The 15,630-nt window shown below is 49.4% G+C and overlaps 1 protein-coding gene across 1 annotated transcript; it reads left to right on the plus strand.

Annotated features, from left to right (window-relative positions):
* Nucleotides 1-3,841: 3,841 nt before the first annotated feature.
* Nucleotides 3,842-5,589, plus strand: LOC141576366 (melanoma-associated antigen 8-like). The gene has a single exon (XM_074359346.1). It carries the CDS (start codon nt 4,154-4,156, stop codon nt 5,159-5,161), a length of 1,008 nt encoding a protein of 335 aa, XP_074215447.1. The 5' UTR covers nt 3,842-4,153; the 3' UTR covers nt 5,162-5,589.
* The last annotated feature ends 10,041 nt before the right edge of the window (nt 5,590-15,630 follow it).

The raw sequence follows: 15,630 nt of genomic DNA on the forward strand, positions 1-15,630 counted from the left end.
GAAATATCAGGGCAGTGTGAAGGATGGGATGATTAAGGGCAGCGGAATTTGTGCTAATAACCACCTGAAATCACCTTAGTGGATGAGGCCTGTCCTTTTCAAAATTGACCATTTAAATAGCAGAGGAAGTCTGGACAAGAAACAAGAGTATGGAGCATCGGAGTGAATCAGGCAGCCTAAGAGTGGCTATGCTTTCCGGAAACTTGGTGAGATGTAAAATGTATTTCTGACTCTGAATGAGGCTTCAGAGAATGAAAATCAGTGCTCTGAACTATGAAATGTTAGATAACCTCGAAAGAGCAGGACGTCCCCAAGTCCGGCTGCTCAGCCGCTGCCTTTTAGAGGGAAACGTTTCCGAAGTCTGGCTGGCTGGTGCTTCTTCTCTGACCCTCCGCGGCGGTCAGGGGCGCTGCAGCTCCCCACCCAGCATGGAGTCTAGGACTCAGAGTCATTTTCTGCAAGGGGTGCATCTGAGACACAAGCTCAGAGCTGACAGGGAGGGAGCCGGCCCAACCAGCATTTCATCAAGGACCCAGGAGCCAAGTTAGGAACTTCAGGAGCGAGTAATGGGGAGGGGCATCTTCCCCAGGGGGTCCGAGGAATCCAGCCTGGACCTGATTTCAGCCCTGGGAGACCCCGAGGCATGGCGTCTGGATGTGATGTGCCCTGACTTCTGCCTGGGAGGTCTGAGAAAGGTACGGGCCTGGGTCTGGGAGGAGGCTCCAGACTGGCACAGAGGAAGCCCAGCCCTACAGGGAGTCAAGGTAGGGGCCTGAGGGAGGACGAAGGCCCCACAGGATCCGTCTCCGCCCTAGGGGATCCTGGCCAGGCTTCTCGGGGGACTAGGAGGAGGAGGGCCTGGTTCTCAGGGAAGGCAATTCAAGTGGGCAGAGGGAGGGCCCAGGGCCTGATAGGACCCAAGGTGAGCATGCGGATGGAGAAATGAGGGCGTGGGGTGGGGTGACCCAGAGAAACCTGCCCTGCTGAAAGCCCTAGGAGGCACATGGCAGCGAGCCCTGACTTCCGCATCCGGGTCTCAGAGGGAGGGGGGACTTAATTTAGAGAGGGGGACCTCAAGGGGGCAGAGCGGAGACTCGCAAGTCCTGCCAGGAGTCAAGGTGAGCACTCTGAGGGAGGACTGCGGTGACCCTGGACCCCAGAACAGAGTCTGTCCTGGGAGGCCATAGGGTGGAATGACCACAGGCACATTTCCTGACGTCCGGGCTCTCAGAGGCACTGGGGACCTGGTATGAGGGGCGGGGCCTCAGGTGGGCAGAGGAGAGACTACAAGCCACCGGAGTCAAAGTGAGGACCCAAAGGGAGGACTGCGGTGACCCTGGACCCCAGAACAGAGTCGGTCCCGGGAGGTCGTAGAGCGGGATCACCTCGGGCAGCGTTTCCTCACATCCGGGTCGCGTCTCAGAGCGAGCGGGGACCTGGTATGAGGGGCGGGGCCTCGGGTGCGCTGAGGGCAGAAACCCAGTTCCTGGCGGGAGTCACAATGAGGAACCTCAGGGAGGACTGCCGAGACCCTGGACACCGGAAGAGAGGGGACCCCACGATTTCTACCTCGGCAGGCCCCGGGTGGACGAGCACATGGCAGCGTGCCTGGACTTCCGCATCCGGGCCTCGGAGGGACTGGGGCGCTGGTATGGGGGGCGAAGCCTCAGGTCGGGAATGCGGAGCTGAGGGCCTGTCAGGACAGTAAGCAAGGACTGTGAGGGAGGACTGCGGGACCCTGGACCCCAGAACAGAGTCGGTCCTGGAAGGTCATAGGGCGGGATCACCCCAGGCCGCATTTCCTGACATCACGGTCTCGTCTCGGAGAGACGGGGGTCCTGGGATGAGGCGCGGGGCCTCAGGTGGGCAGAGGGGAGACCACATGCCGCCTGAGTCAAGGTGAGGACCCTGAGGGAAAACAGAGGGGACTCAGGGCCCCAGAAAAGAGGCCATCCCACATAAATGCGCCCCTACTTTCAGCCGTCCTGAGACCCCAGGGCAGAATGAGCCTGCTTAGAGGGTCCTGACTTCCGCTACCCGGTCTCAGAGAGACTGGGGACCGGGTGTAAGGGAAGAGGGGGGCTCAGGTCTGCGGAGGAGAGAATCTCAGGTCCCGCTGGGTGTGAAGGTGACGACAGCGAGGGAGCACTGAGGGACCCTGGACCCCAGAACAGAGTCAGTCCTGGGAGGCCATATGGCGGGATGCCCACAGGCGGCATTTCCTGACATCCGGGTCCGAGACTCAGAGGGACTGGGGTCCTTGTTGGAGGGGCGGGGCCTCAGGTCGGCCGAGGGGAAAATCCCAGGGCCGCCGGCAGTCAAGGTGAGGACCCCGAGGGAGGACTGAGGTGACCCTAGACCCCACAACGGAGTCTGTCCTGGGAGGCAGTAGGGTGGAATGACCACAGTCGCATTTCCCTGAACATCCCGTACTCAGAGAGACTGGGGACCTGGTATGAGGGGCGGGGCCTCAAGTGGGCTGAGCGGGGAATCCCGGTTCCTGGCGGGAGTCACAGTGAGGACCCTGAGGGAGGACTGAGGCCCAGGACTCCAGAAGAGAGGGGACCCCAAGATATCTACCCCAGCAGTCAGCCCTTGGAGGCCCCGGGCGGACGAGCACATGGCAGCGTGCCCTGACTTCCACAACTGGGCCTCAGAGGGACTGGGGACTGGGGACTGGGGCGCTGGTATGAGGAGCGAAGCCTCAGGTCGGAAATGCGAAGCTGAGGACCTGTCAGGACAGAACGCGAGGACTGTGAGGGAGGACTGCGGTAACCTTGGACCCTAGAACAGAGTCGGTCCTGGGACGTCATAGGTCGGGATCACCTTTGGCAGCATTTCTTGACATCCAGGCTTCAGAGAAACTGGACCAGATTTCAGGGGCGGGGCCTCAGGTGAGCTGAGGGGGGAATCCCAGTTCCTGCCGAGAGTCAAGGTGAGGTCGCGGAGGGAGGACTCGGGACCCTGGACCCCAGAAAAGAGGCCATTCCACATAAATGTGCCCCTGCTGTCAGCCGTCTTGAGGGCCCAGGGAGGGATGAGCCCAATCGGAGTGTCCTGACTTCTGCAACTCGGTCAGAGAGACTCGGGACATAGTGTAAGGGGGGGTGGGGGAGGTCCTAGGTCTGTGGAAAAGAGAATCTGAGGTGCCAGTGGGAGTGAAGGAGACGACCGCGAGGGAGCACTGAGGGACCCTGGACCCCAGAACAGAGTCAGTCCTGGGAGGCCATAGGGCGGGATGACCTCAGGCAGCAGTTCCTGAAATGCGGGTCACAGAGGGACTGGCGTCCTGGTATGACGGGCGGGGCCTCAGGTGGGCTGAGAGGGGAATCCCAGGTCCTGCCAGGAGTCAAGGTGACCCCGAGGGAGGAGTGAGGGACCCGAGATCCCAGAACAGAGGGGACGCAACCGATCCTGCGCCTGCTGTCAGCCCTGGGAGGCCTCAATGCGGGATGAGCACACGTGGTGTGTCCTGACTTCGGCATCCAGGGCTCAGAGAGACCCGGGACCTACTATCAGGATGGGGCCCTCAGATGGTTGGAGAGCAGAATCCCAGGTCCCGCTTGGAGTCCCGGTGAGGACCCTGAGTTAGCAGGGACAGGACCTCCCACCCTAGAAGAGTGGGAACCTGCCAGAGCCCAGGCCTCCTGCCACCACGCGGGTCCAGTGCTGTGCCACCGTGAAGACCCGAGGTCTCCCCTCCTTTCTCTTCCAGGGGCTCCAGACACCGGGAGGTGAAGGCCTAGGTCTGAGACACGTGTCCTCGGGTCACAGAGCACAGGAGGCCGACAGTGCCGGGTGAGGTGTGGGCCCTGAGTGTGTACCCGGGGGCTCCCGGAACAGAGGGGACCCTACAAGGCCAACATCCACTCCACACACCCCCTGTCGCCCCCAGAACCTCAGGCTGTGCCGGCTGCACCCTGAGGAGTTGCCTCACTTCCCCCGTCAGGTTCACAGGCAACCGTCCACCAGGAGGAGAGCCCCTGTGAGGCCGAGGGCACCCCTGAAGAGGAGACCTGTAAGTCGCCTTTGTCAGAGCCCCTCAGGGTGGGTTTCTCAGCCCGAGCCACTGGCATTCCCTTTCTTCCCCAGGCCCGTGGGTCCCCATCTGTCATCCCTGCCTCCACTCCTGTCGGCGCGGACACCATTCGTCATGCCTGGGGTTCAGATGAGTGACCTCCACCAGATTGAAGCCGACTTTCAGGACCCAAGAGAGGCTGAGGATGTGGTGGTTGCGCAGGAGATTGGGGCTGAGGAGGTGGCGGATGCATCCCCCATGTCTCCCTCATCCTCTTCCTCCTCCTCCCCCTCCCCCTCCTCCTCCGTCCTGTTCCTTGACACCCTGGAGGAGGTGGATGATTCTGGGACACCCAGTGCCCCGCAGAGCCCTCGGGGTGTCTGCTTCTTCCCCGCTGCTGACGACGCCGCCCCTCCATGGAGCCAGTCGGAAGACAGCACCTCCAGCAGCCAAGATGAGGAGAGGCCCAGCACCGGCCAGGACCCCGCAGATGCCGAGTCCTCACACCCAGACCCACTCCATTTGAAGGTGGCTGATCTGGTGAGCTTCCTGCTCCTCAAGTACCGCACAAAGGAGCCGACCACAAAGGAAGACATGCTGAATGCGGTCCTCAGAGATGACCAGCACCACTTCCCTGTGATCTTGAGCCAAGCCTCTGAGTGTCTGCAGCTGGTCTTTGGGGTGGATGTGAAGGAGGTGGACCCCAGGGAGCACTCGTATGTCCTGGTCCCCACCCTGGGCCTCACCTGTGACGGGATGCTGGGCGATGGGCAGAGCATGCCCAAGAACGGCCTCCTGGTGATGCTCCTGGGTGTGATCCTCCTGGAGGGAGAGTGCGCCACTGAGGAGAAGATGTGGGAAGCACTGAGTGTCATGGGGGTGTATCCCGGGAGGGAGCACTGCATCTACGGGGAGCCCAGGGAGCTCATCACCAACGTGTGGGTGCGGGAGGAGTACGTGGAGTACCTGCAGGTGCCCAACAGCGATCCCCCTCGCTACGAGCTCCTGTGGGGGCCCCGGGCCCACGCGGAGACCAGCAAGCTGCAAGTCCTGGAGCATTTGCTCAGGGTCAATACAAGGAATCTCAGTTCCTTTCTGTCCCTGTCTGAAGAGGTGTTGAGTGATGAGGAAGAGTGGCCCTGAGCCAGACTTGCAGCCGGGCTCCTTCCAGGCCCCTGTCCGGCAGCTTCTCCTGTCGGGCCGGAAGTGAGTCCATCCTTCACTGTGTGTTTGGAGAGCGAGCAGGCAGCCTCCTAAGGGGTGACAGCCTGGGCCAGTTGGGGGGACACGGTGTACAGCATCTCTGGGCTCCTCCCATCCCTTATGATGACATGGAAATTGATCTTTGTTTCCTGTAGAAATTTTTCAGTGGTGTTCCTTGTATCAGAAGATTTAATAAGCTTCACTATCTAACTTTGTCAATGACATTAATCACAATGTCTGTATCCTTATCCAGTTCAAACACAAGAGTTTTGCTGTTTTGTAAAACAAGTTGTAAATCTCCCATCTTATTGTGTCATCCTGAACAAGATAACATGGAATTAGAATTTGGGGGAGCAATGAGAAGAAAATGTAAGAATAAATTTGATGGGGTTAAGCATTCCCCATCAATTTCTAGCTTCTTATCCCATTGTGTCTGTCATTCTGTAAAACTAAGATATCCATGTTGAGTTGGATTTGCATGGGCTATTGAAGAACGTGGAGAAAATCAATCTGAATCAGTAGGATCCCTGCTCCCCATCTTATTTATTCCACAGACATTCACTGAGCCTCTGCTCTCTGGTGGACCCTGTGTTAGTAGTGGGGACACTAGGAAAAGCAGGACGCCCCACACCTACAATGATAGTCTCGGAGCCGCAGTCACATCAGGAAGATGGTGAGATGTCCCTTAAGTCCCATAGAGCAAGTAAAAATGGGGTGAGGCGGTGGGAGTCTGGGAATGAGCACTCAAGTATAGGTGCCAGGAGCCTGGGCAGTTGGGGGCCTTGGGAAGCTGGGGGTCCTTCTGTGGGAGGTGTTGGTAAAGTAGCTGGGTGGTGGCGGCGTGGCGGCGGCTAGAATCAAAGAGCATGTGTTAAGGCTGAGAGGACAATCGGACATGAGGCACTGAGAGGATCCTTCTGGATCCTGAAGAAAGCAAAGAGAGCGCTCCTCTTGGGGAAAGAAGGAAGTCATTCTGGGGTCCTGTCACATTGCACTCGAATGCACTTACGAGCTAGGTGTTTTATAATCCATCATCTCCCAAGGGTTTCCTTAGGACCAGAGTGAAACTTCCCTGAAGTGAGGCCCAGAACCCACTGGGCAGGAAGTCTTCTTCCCGGTCTCAGAAAGCCAGGATCGATTCCACTGAGCTGAGAAAATCTTTGTTACCTTGAGTGCCATTTAGCCAATTTTAAGCAAGATCTAGATTTTTGTGGGGATGAAATGAGTGAAAATAATGGTTTGGATGGAAGAGAAGCTGCAAAACAGGGAAGGAGCTGGTTTTTAACTGAAATTCTGGAGCTTTGAGCTCGTTACTCCCAGCCGGGGAAGACCTCAGCTCACACACAGCCAAATTGTATAATGTATCCTCCAGGAGGGAAATATGTAGAGTGGCCATTCGGCTGAATTTCCTTTCTGTTTCCTACTGAGTTAGAAGTTCTCAGAGATGTCATGGGAGCAAAATCATTTCCAGAGAGGGAGTGGTAGGTTCTGGGGTGAAAATAATACTAGAAATATGTACCAGCCACTAAAGATCCAATACACACCAGGCATTGAGCCAGGTGTTTTACTACATGGCCTCCATTCCAACAGCATCACAAAGTGCAGGTTGTGAAACCCATGTTACAGATGTAGAACCCTACGTGGTGCTTGGTACTGGTCCCACGATTGTAGAGCCTTTTAGTAAAGATCAGGCTGCTCTGAATGTGTCCACGCTGCCCTGTTCCCCTCTTTCTAGCTGAGACCAAACTTCCGTGACTTCATTCATTTCTATTCTCACGACTTCATGATGTGCTAAAGGAACAAACGGCAGGACTCTATTTCCAAAATACAAAAGCAGGCTTAACGACAGAAAGTGACAAGGCACATCAGACAGAATTTGGGGACTGTCTGTGGGCTTTATGAATCTAGGGTCCTCCTGCCCGAGTCCCCGGGTCCTTGAGAGCTGACGTTGCCCAGGTGCCCTTGCCTGGTCTTCCCCCGTGGGCCCCTCCATCCATCTCTGCTTCCTGCAGGTGCGGGCCGCCCAGTAGGCAGCTGGGTCCCTGGGGTGCTGGCTTCAGGGCTCTAGGGCTTCCGGTGTTGCTGTTGACCTGCTGGTAGGGGGGCGGGGCGGAGCCCAGGGAGTCCCGGCTGGTGCTCGCCCACAGGGGGGTGTGCGGCCAGTCCTGGGGTCTGTGCTGGCCCACGGGAAGGGATCCGTCATAGGAAAAAATCTTCACAACCTTGGATTTAGTAAAGAATTCTTAAGTAAGACACCAAAACCACCATCCCTGAATGAAAAAAAATTAATAAATACTTTTTCATAGTAAAAGGCACAACTAAGAAAATGAAAACCACAGTCGAGGAGAAAATATATGCAAATCATGTCCCTGACCCTGATGAGGGACTCATTTCCAGATTAGCCAATGAAACAGAACAAACCAAAAAAGCCCTCTGCAACTCAAAAATAAAGACAATCCAATACTGAAAGTTTTCACCATAAAATTACCCTATGACCAGCAATTCCACTACCTGAGGAAAAAGGAAATACGTGCTCGTCTTAAGACTGCCACGTGACTGTGACTAGGACGATAGTCAGGGTAACTGCAAAGGGAAGCAACCCAAATGTCCCTCAACTGGTGAGTGAATAAGCAACATGTGATCAGTCCGTGCGATGTAATGACATAGTATTCGAAGATAAAGTGAATACAAGGAAGCCAAAACAACCCCCGCTGCATGTGCTAACCAGGATGGGCCCAGTAAGCCGTGAGACAGGAGCCCGTTCATAACAAGCTCGGAGACAATCACACCCTTAGAGACAGACAGTGGAGCAGCGTTTGCCTGCGGTGGAGGGCGAGAGCAGGGTTTACCTACAGGTGGCACGAGGGATCTTACGAAGGTGGCGGACATTTTCGAGCCTTTGCCTTTGATGATGGCTGTACAACTCAGGACATTTAATACCCATATTTAACTGACCACTTTAAATGGGAAAATTTTATGGTATTTAAATGATATGTCAATAAAGCCTTAAAAATGATTCTGTTGTACCCATAGATTTGGTTCCATGTGTATAATCACTCAGTCAAGGATTCATTATTCCTTTATGCATCTCTTCCTGTACTGAGCACCTACCACATGCCAGACACTGTGCAAGGTTGTACGAATACCCTTTGGAACAAAAAAGAAGACTTGTTCTGAAGAACTCTGTTCCAAGCAGTGGAGACGAACATGTTTCAGCTGGTGTTTCACAACCTCTATTCTTCAGAACAGAAGGCTCCTAGGAGATGTGAACCATCAGGAGGTCAGCAGGCACTAAGGGCTACTCTTCTGTGTTCCAGGCACTGTGCTTGGCACCAGCAAAGCAGCCGTGAACAACAGAGTCCCTGCCTAGAGGAGCAGTCTCCACGATGCTTCCCAGTGATCCCTGCCTCCTTTGCGGTCCTGAAGCAATTGGAGTGAGAGCCATCCAGGCCTCACTGGCTGTTTGGATGCTGAATGCGAGGGAAAGCAGGTGGCCCAGAAAGACTATGGCAATTTGGGCTCGAACACCTGGAAACCAGAGTTTCCATGGATGGACGTTCCGAAGATGCAAGTGGAACCAGACTGGGGAGGGGCGGGAGGACGGAAAGAGCTCTAATGAACCCGAGCTCTGTCTGTGAATTTGCTAGGCAACCCAGAGGATGTATAGAGGAGTCTGGAACTCAGGAAAGAGTTCGCTATTGGTAGAAACTGAGAGTTCCCAGGGGACAGATGGCATGTGAAGCCACGGGACTGGACATGATCACCAGGTGAGAGAGACGGCGACCAAGACCAAGTTCAAGGCTGTGAGCCACTTGGAGCCATTTGGCTAGGTCTTCAGGGAAAGGAGCTGGGAAGGAAGAGTCAGTGAGAGTGAAGGAAATGCAAGTGTGGAACAGTCTCTGGGAGCACGTGGTCAGCTCTGCTGAGTGCCGGTGAGAATTTACTGTTAGTTGGTGAAAATGTAGGTAACTGGTGACCTTGAGAGGAGCTGCTCCCATGCAGCTGTGGGGGGAGTTGTCTGATGGGAGCTGACGAAGGTAGCATTTGGAGCCCAACACCTGGACAGTTCTGCAAAGAATTTTACTAAGTTCTGGAGTGAGCCACGAAACACAAGGACAATGGGAGGTCGAGGAAGACATTTCTTTGAAAGTTGAAATCCAGTCCTGTGCTACGCAGCTACTTAGAACCTCCCCACTTCGCAGGCGCCGCAAACGGCACCCGCCGTCCCACCGTCACTAACCCTCCAGAAGACAAACCCTGCAGCGGTAAAGGTCTGTGACTGCCAGCGCCCCCTGGAGCTCTCTAGCCCAGAGACTGCCACCTTGCTGCCGAGCAGCACCTTCCAGATGTGTGAAGCCCCCGTCCGATTCCCCTTCTCTCCTGGGAGGTCCCTGGCGTTATGCCCCTTCTGGGAGGTGGCCTGGTGCCTCTGCCTCTCGAAGGTCCTTCCTGGGAGGGACTCTCCTCTCAGGCAACCGCATCCAAGTGCTGCTCCACGATGCTTGTGTGTTCCTGCCTCTCCTGGCCCGGGCTCTTCCTTGATCAACCTCGATATCTTCAAACTTACCACACTCACCAAAGGTGACAAAGATCGTCTCCGAGGTGTTCTCCAGGAAGCATCACACTTTTACTTTTGACATGGACTTCTACCATCCATTTTGTGTTATTTGTTATATGGAGCAAGGTACAGATTAAGCTTTATTTCTGGCACGTGGCTATCCGGTTGTTCCAGACCTAATTGTTGATAAGATTACGTTTTCACCTCGGAGTTTTGTCGTGTTACTGATGAGCGGTTGTCCGTGCCTGCATATGTGTGCGGGTCTACTTCTGTACCTGGTCACGTTGCCACCTGTTTTCTCCCTCTTCTCATGACCCCACCCAGATGCCTGCATTCTCTGCCCCGATCCCTTAAAGGGTTACAAACTTCCAGGCACCTATTTAAGACCAGAAGCCCACTCTTTCCCAAGCACTTTTCTCTTTAAATTCTGCCCCTTTTTTTCTTGCATCATTTAACCCTTGCTCTCGACCTGATCACTCCTGCTGGCATACAAGGGGTCTTAATACCACCTTTCAAGAACCAAACATTTACTGGAGACTTGTGGTTTCTGGTCAGGCATGTGAGGAGCTTGGAAGTCAGCACAACCCATCCTCACAGAGAGAAAACAGGTGAGCACATTGAAAATCAGTGACTCTTCTCAGATCCATGAGAGAATGGAGGTGGCAGGCAAAACCACTGCTCCCCCAAGTGGAAGAGACAGACAGGCAGATAGAGACAATGGCAGCTTACAGAGCAGAAGCGCAGATGCAGAAACCACCCTTGCAGGCGGTAATGGGGTTGAAGATTTCAGCTGTACTTGAAGAATTTTTGAGTGTGATCTGAGGAAATGCTATAAATTTACATTCTTGCAGGTGGATACCGACTTTTCCCAGCACCAATTGTTGAAACGATGATCCTATCCCTGTGTATTTACCATATAAGCACCTTTTAAAAATCCATTAACCACAGGTAAATGAGTTTATCTAGGAAACCTCCATTCTGTTCTGTTGGTCTATACGCCTAACCTTACAACACAATTGTATTGTCATGGTTCCTATATCATTACTTTAGGTTTTGATATCACCAAGTGCAAGGAAGTCCTCTAGCTTTTTTTTTCAAACATTTTGTGGCTATGCTGGGCATTTTGCATCATAAGATGAATTTCACATCAGCTCATCAATTTCTACACAAAACTCTGCTGGAATTTGGATAGGGACGGTGTAGAATCCATACATCGATTTGGAGCAACCTGGCATTTAACAACATTGCATCTCCTGACTCATGAGCAGAGTTCATCTCTCTCTTTTAGGTTGTTTTTGTTGTTGTTGTGAAAAACTCCTTTCAGCAATGTTTTGCAGTATTTAGTGAATAATTCATGTGATTTATTGTCTTCTTCCAAATATCTCTTCTTTGATGCTATTGTGAAAGGACTGGTTTTCAGAATTTCACCTTGGGATTATACACTGCTAGTACATGGAAATGCAATTCATTTTCTGAAACATTGATCTTGTGTTCTACATCCTTGATGAACTCGTTTAATAGTTTCTATAGGTTTTTCTTTGGGGGGGGGTGTTCACTAGAATTTTCTATATACAAGATCATATTGACTACAAATGATAATCAGTTCTCCCTTTTCCTTAGGAATTGTGTTAACGGTAACAATTTAAACTTCACCAGTTGCACTCACACTCGCCTGATATGGCATCTCTAACCTCTGAAAATCATGACCAGGTGATTTTGTAGAATTCCTGGAGCTGCCTCCTGTGTGCTCACGAGTAGTGCCTGAATCCAATGTATTCATACTCCCCTGGTTCAGATCGTGGGAAGACACAGGAGGGTGGTGCCCACAGCAGCACCTGTGGTCAGTGCATTCTGGTGTTAGTGATGTGCAGGTGCTGACTTCAGAGTCCCCATTTCTTGCAATGTCATTAAAAAAAAAAAGAAGTAGAAGTTTTTGATCATGTGGCCCTTCAGTTCAGGAGGTGCGTCTTAAATTTCAAAAGAAAGTGGTCACTGTAGTTGATTTCAAGTTTCACGGCATTGTGGTCAGTAAAGATGCTTGAGATAATTTCTATCTTCTTAAAATTGTTGAGGCTTCTTTTGTGTCCAAGTACATAAGCAAACCTAGAAAATGTTCCATGTGCACTTGAAAAGAATGTATATTCTATTTTTGGGGGGTGTAATGCTCTCAAAATATCCACCAAATCTAATTTTTATATTGTATCATTTAATTTCTCTGTTGCCTCATTTATTTTCTGTTTGGAAGATGGAGATTAAACAGCATGCTATTAAAAAACCAATGGGTCAATGATGAAATCAAAGTTGAAATTAAAAAATACCTTGAGACGAATGAAAATGAAAACACAATCACACAAAATTTATGGGATGCAGCAAAGGCAGTGTTACAAGGGAAGTTTATAGCGATACAGGCTTTCCTCAAAAAAGAAGCACAATCTCAAATAAACAATCTAACCCACCAACTAAAAGAATTAGAAAAAGAAGAGCAAAAAACCCCCCAAAAGGCAGCAGAAGGAAGGAAATAAGAAAGATCAGGGAGGAAAGAAACAAAATAGAGACTAAAAAAACAATAGAAAAAAATCAATCAAACCATAAGCTGGTTTTTTGAAAAAGTAAATAAGATCGACAAACCTCTGGCCAAACTCACAAAGAAGAAAAAAAAGAGAGCACAAATAAGCAAAATAAGAAAGGAAAATGGAGAAATTACAACAAATAACATAGAAATACAGAATATCATATGAGAATATTATGAAAAACTATATGGAACCAAAATGGATAACCTAGAGGAGATGGACAAGTTACTGGAAACATACAGTCCACCACGACTGAACCAAGAAGAAACCGACCACTTGAACAAACCGATCACTAGAAATGAAACCAATTTAGCAAATAAAAAAACCTCCCTACAAATAAAAGTCCACGACCACACGGCTTCACCAGGGAATTTTATCAAACATACAAAGAAGAACTCATACCAGTCCTTCTCAAAGTCTTCCAGAAGATTGAAAAGGAGGAAATACTCCCAAATTCATTCTATGAAACCACCATCACCCTGATACCAAAACCAGGCAAAGACACTAGCAAAAAAGAGAATTACAGACCAATATCCCTGATGAAGAAAGATGCAAAAATCCTTACCACATTCTTAGCAAATAGAATCCAACAGCACATAAAACAGATTATACATCATGACCAGGTGGGGTTCCTCCCAGGGACACAAGGGTGGTTCAACATATGCAAATCAATCAATGTAATACATCACATCAACAAGACAAAGGACAAAAACCACATGATCATCTCAACAGACACAGAAAAAGCATTTGATAAAATTCAACACCCATTTACGATAGAAACTCTCACCAAAGTGGGTATAGAGGGAACATATCTCAACATAGTAAAAGCTATATATGACAAAACTACAGCCAGCATAGTACTCAACGGTGAAAAACTCAAAAGCTTCCCACTAAAATCTGGGACAAGACAAGGCTGCCAACTATCACCAGTCCTATTCAACGTAGTCTTGGAAGTCTTAGCCATAGCAATCAGGCAAGAGAGAGAAATAAGAGGGATCCAAATTGGAAAAGACGAGGTAAAAGTGTCACTCGATGCACATGACATGATTCTATATACAGAAAACCCTAAAAGGTCCACACAAAAACTACTAGAGCTGAGCGAAGACTTCAGCAAGGTAGCAGGTTACAAGATTGAAGTTCAAAAATCAGTTGCATTTCTTTATGCTAACGATGAATCAACAGGAAAAGAAAATAAAGAAACAATCCCCTTTAAAATAGCACCCAAAGTAAAAAAATACCTAGGAATAAATCTAACCAAGGAGGTGAAAGACTTATACAAGGAGAACTGTAAAACACTGATTAAGGAAATTAAAGAAGACTTTAAAAAATGGAAAGATATCCCATGCTCCTGGATTGGAAGAATCAATATTGTTAAAATGGTCACACTGCCCAAGGCAATCTACAGATTTAATGCAATCCCTATCAAATTACCCAGGATATATTTCACAGAACTAGAAAAAATCATAATAAAATTTATATGGAACCACAAAAGACCTAGAATTGCCAAAGCATTACTGAAGAGAAAGAAAGAGGCTGGAGGAATAACTCTCCCAGACTTCAGACAATACTACAGAGCTACAGTCATCAAGACAGCATGGTATTAGTACAAAAACACACATATAGACCAATGGAACAGAACATAGAGCCCAGAAATGAACCCACAAACTTTTGGTTAACTCATCTTCGAGAAAGGAGGCAAGAATATGCAACGGAATAAAGACAGTCTCTTCAGCAAATAGTTTTGGGAAAACTGGACAGGAGCATGTAAATCAATGAAGCTAGAACACTCCCTTACACCATACACAAAAATAAGCTCAAAATGGATCAAGGACTTAAACATAAGACAAGATACAATAAACTTGCTAGAAGAAAACATAGGCAAAACATTATCTGACATATATTTCAGAAATGTGCTCCTAGGGCAGTCTACCCAAGCAATAGAAATAAAAGCAAGAATAAACCAATGGGACCTAATGAAACTTACATGCTTCTGCACGGCAAAGGAAACCATAAGCAAAACAAAATGACAACCTACGAAATGCGAGAAAATGTTTGCAAACAATGAAACCAACAAAGGCTTGATCTCCAGAATATATAAGCAGCTCATACGACTTAATAAGAAAGACACAAACAACCCAATCCAAACATGGGCAGAAGACCTAAACAAGCAATTCTCCAAGGAAGAAATACAAATGATCAATAGGCACATGAAAAAATGCTCAATATCACTATTCATCAGAGAAATGCAAATCACAGCTACAATGAGGTATCACCTCACACCAGTCAGAATGGCCATCATTCAAAAGTCCACAAATGACAAATGCTGGAGAGGCTGTGGAGTAAAGGGAACCCTCCTACACTGCTGGTGGGAATGCAGTTTGGTGCAGCCACCGCGGAAAACAGTATAGAGTTTCCACCAAAAGAATAGCAATACACTTACCCTATGACCCAGTAATCCTGCTCCTGGGAAATATCCAGAAGGAACCCTACTTCAAAAACACTCCTGCACCTCAATGTTCATAGCAGCACGATTTACAGTAGCCAAGACACGGAAACAGCCTAAATGTCCATCGACAGATGACTGGATAAAGAAATGGTGGTATATTATACAATGGAATACTATTCAGCCATAAAAACCGACAACATAACGCCATTTGCAGCAACATGGATGTCCCTGGAGAATGTCATTTGGAGTGAAGTAAGCCGGAAAGAGAAAGAAAAATACCATATGAGGTCGCTCATATGTGGAATCTAAAACAAACAAAAATGAACATAAATACAAAACATAAACAGACTCATAGACATAGAATACAAACTTGTGGTTGCCAAGCGGGAGTGGGGTGAGAAGGGACAGACTGGGAGTTCGAAATCTGTAGATACTGACAGGCATATGCAGAATAGATAAACAAGATTGTACTGTACAGCACAGGGGAATATATACAAGATCTTGTGTTAGCTCACAGTGAAAAAGAATGTGACAATGAATATATGTATGTTCATGTATAACTGAAAAATTGCCATCTACACTGGAAATTGACACAACATTGTAAAATGACTGTAACTCAATAAAAAAATGTTCAAACAAAAAGTGGTCACAATGATTGTGATAAGCAACAAAGTTGACAGCATCTGGGGCTCTGACCTGCAGAGAGGTATAGAGATTGTCAACAGGACACAGTATTTTTATTGTCAAGACAGATGGACAGCCAACAAGTATGTTGCTTAACTTGTATAAACAAAAGAAATCAAGGGTGTGTCAGCAAGAGGCTGGGGTAAACCGC

The sequence above is a fragment of the Camelus bactrianus genome, chromosome X (genome assembly GCF_048773025.1).
Source record: "Camelus bactrianus isolate YW-2024 breed Bactrian camel chromosome X, ASM4877302v1, whole genome shotgun sequence".
NCBI lineage: Eukaryota > Metazoa > Chordata > Mammalia > Artiodactyla > Camelidae > Camelus > Camelus bactrianus.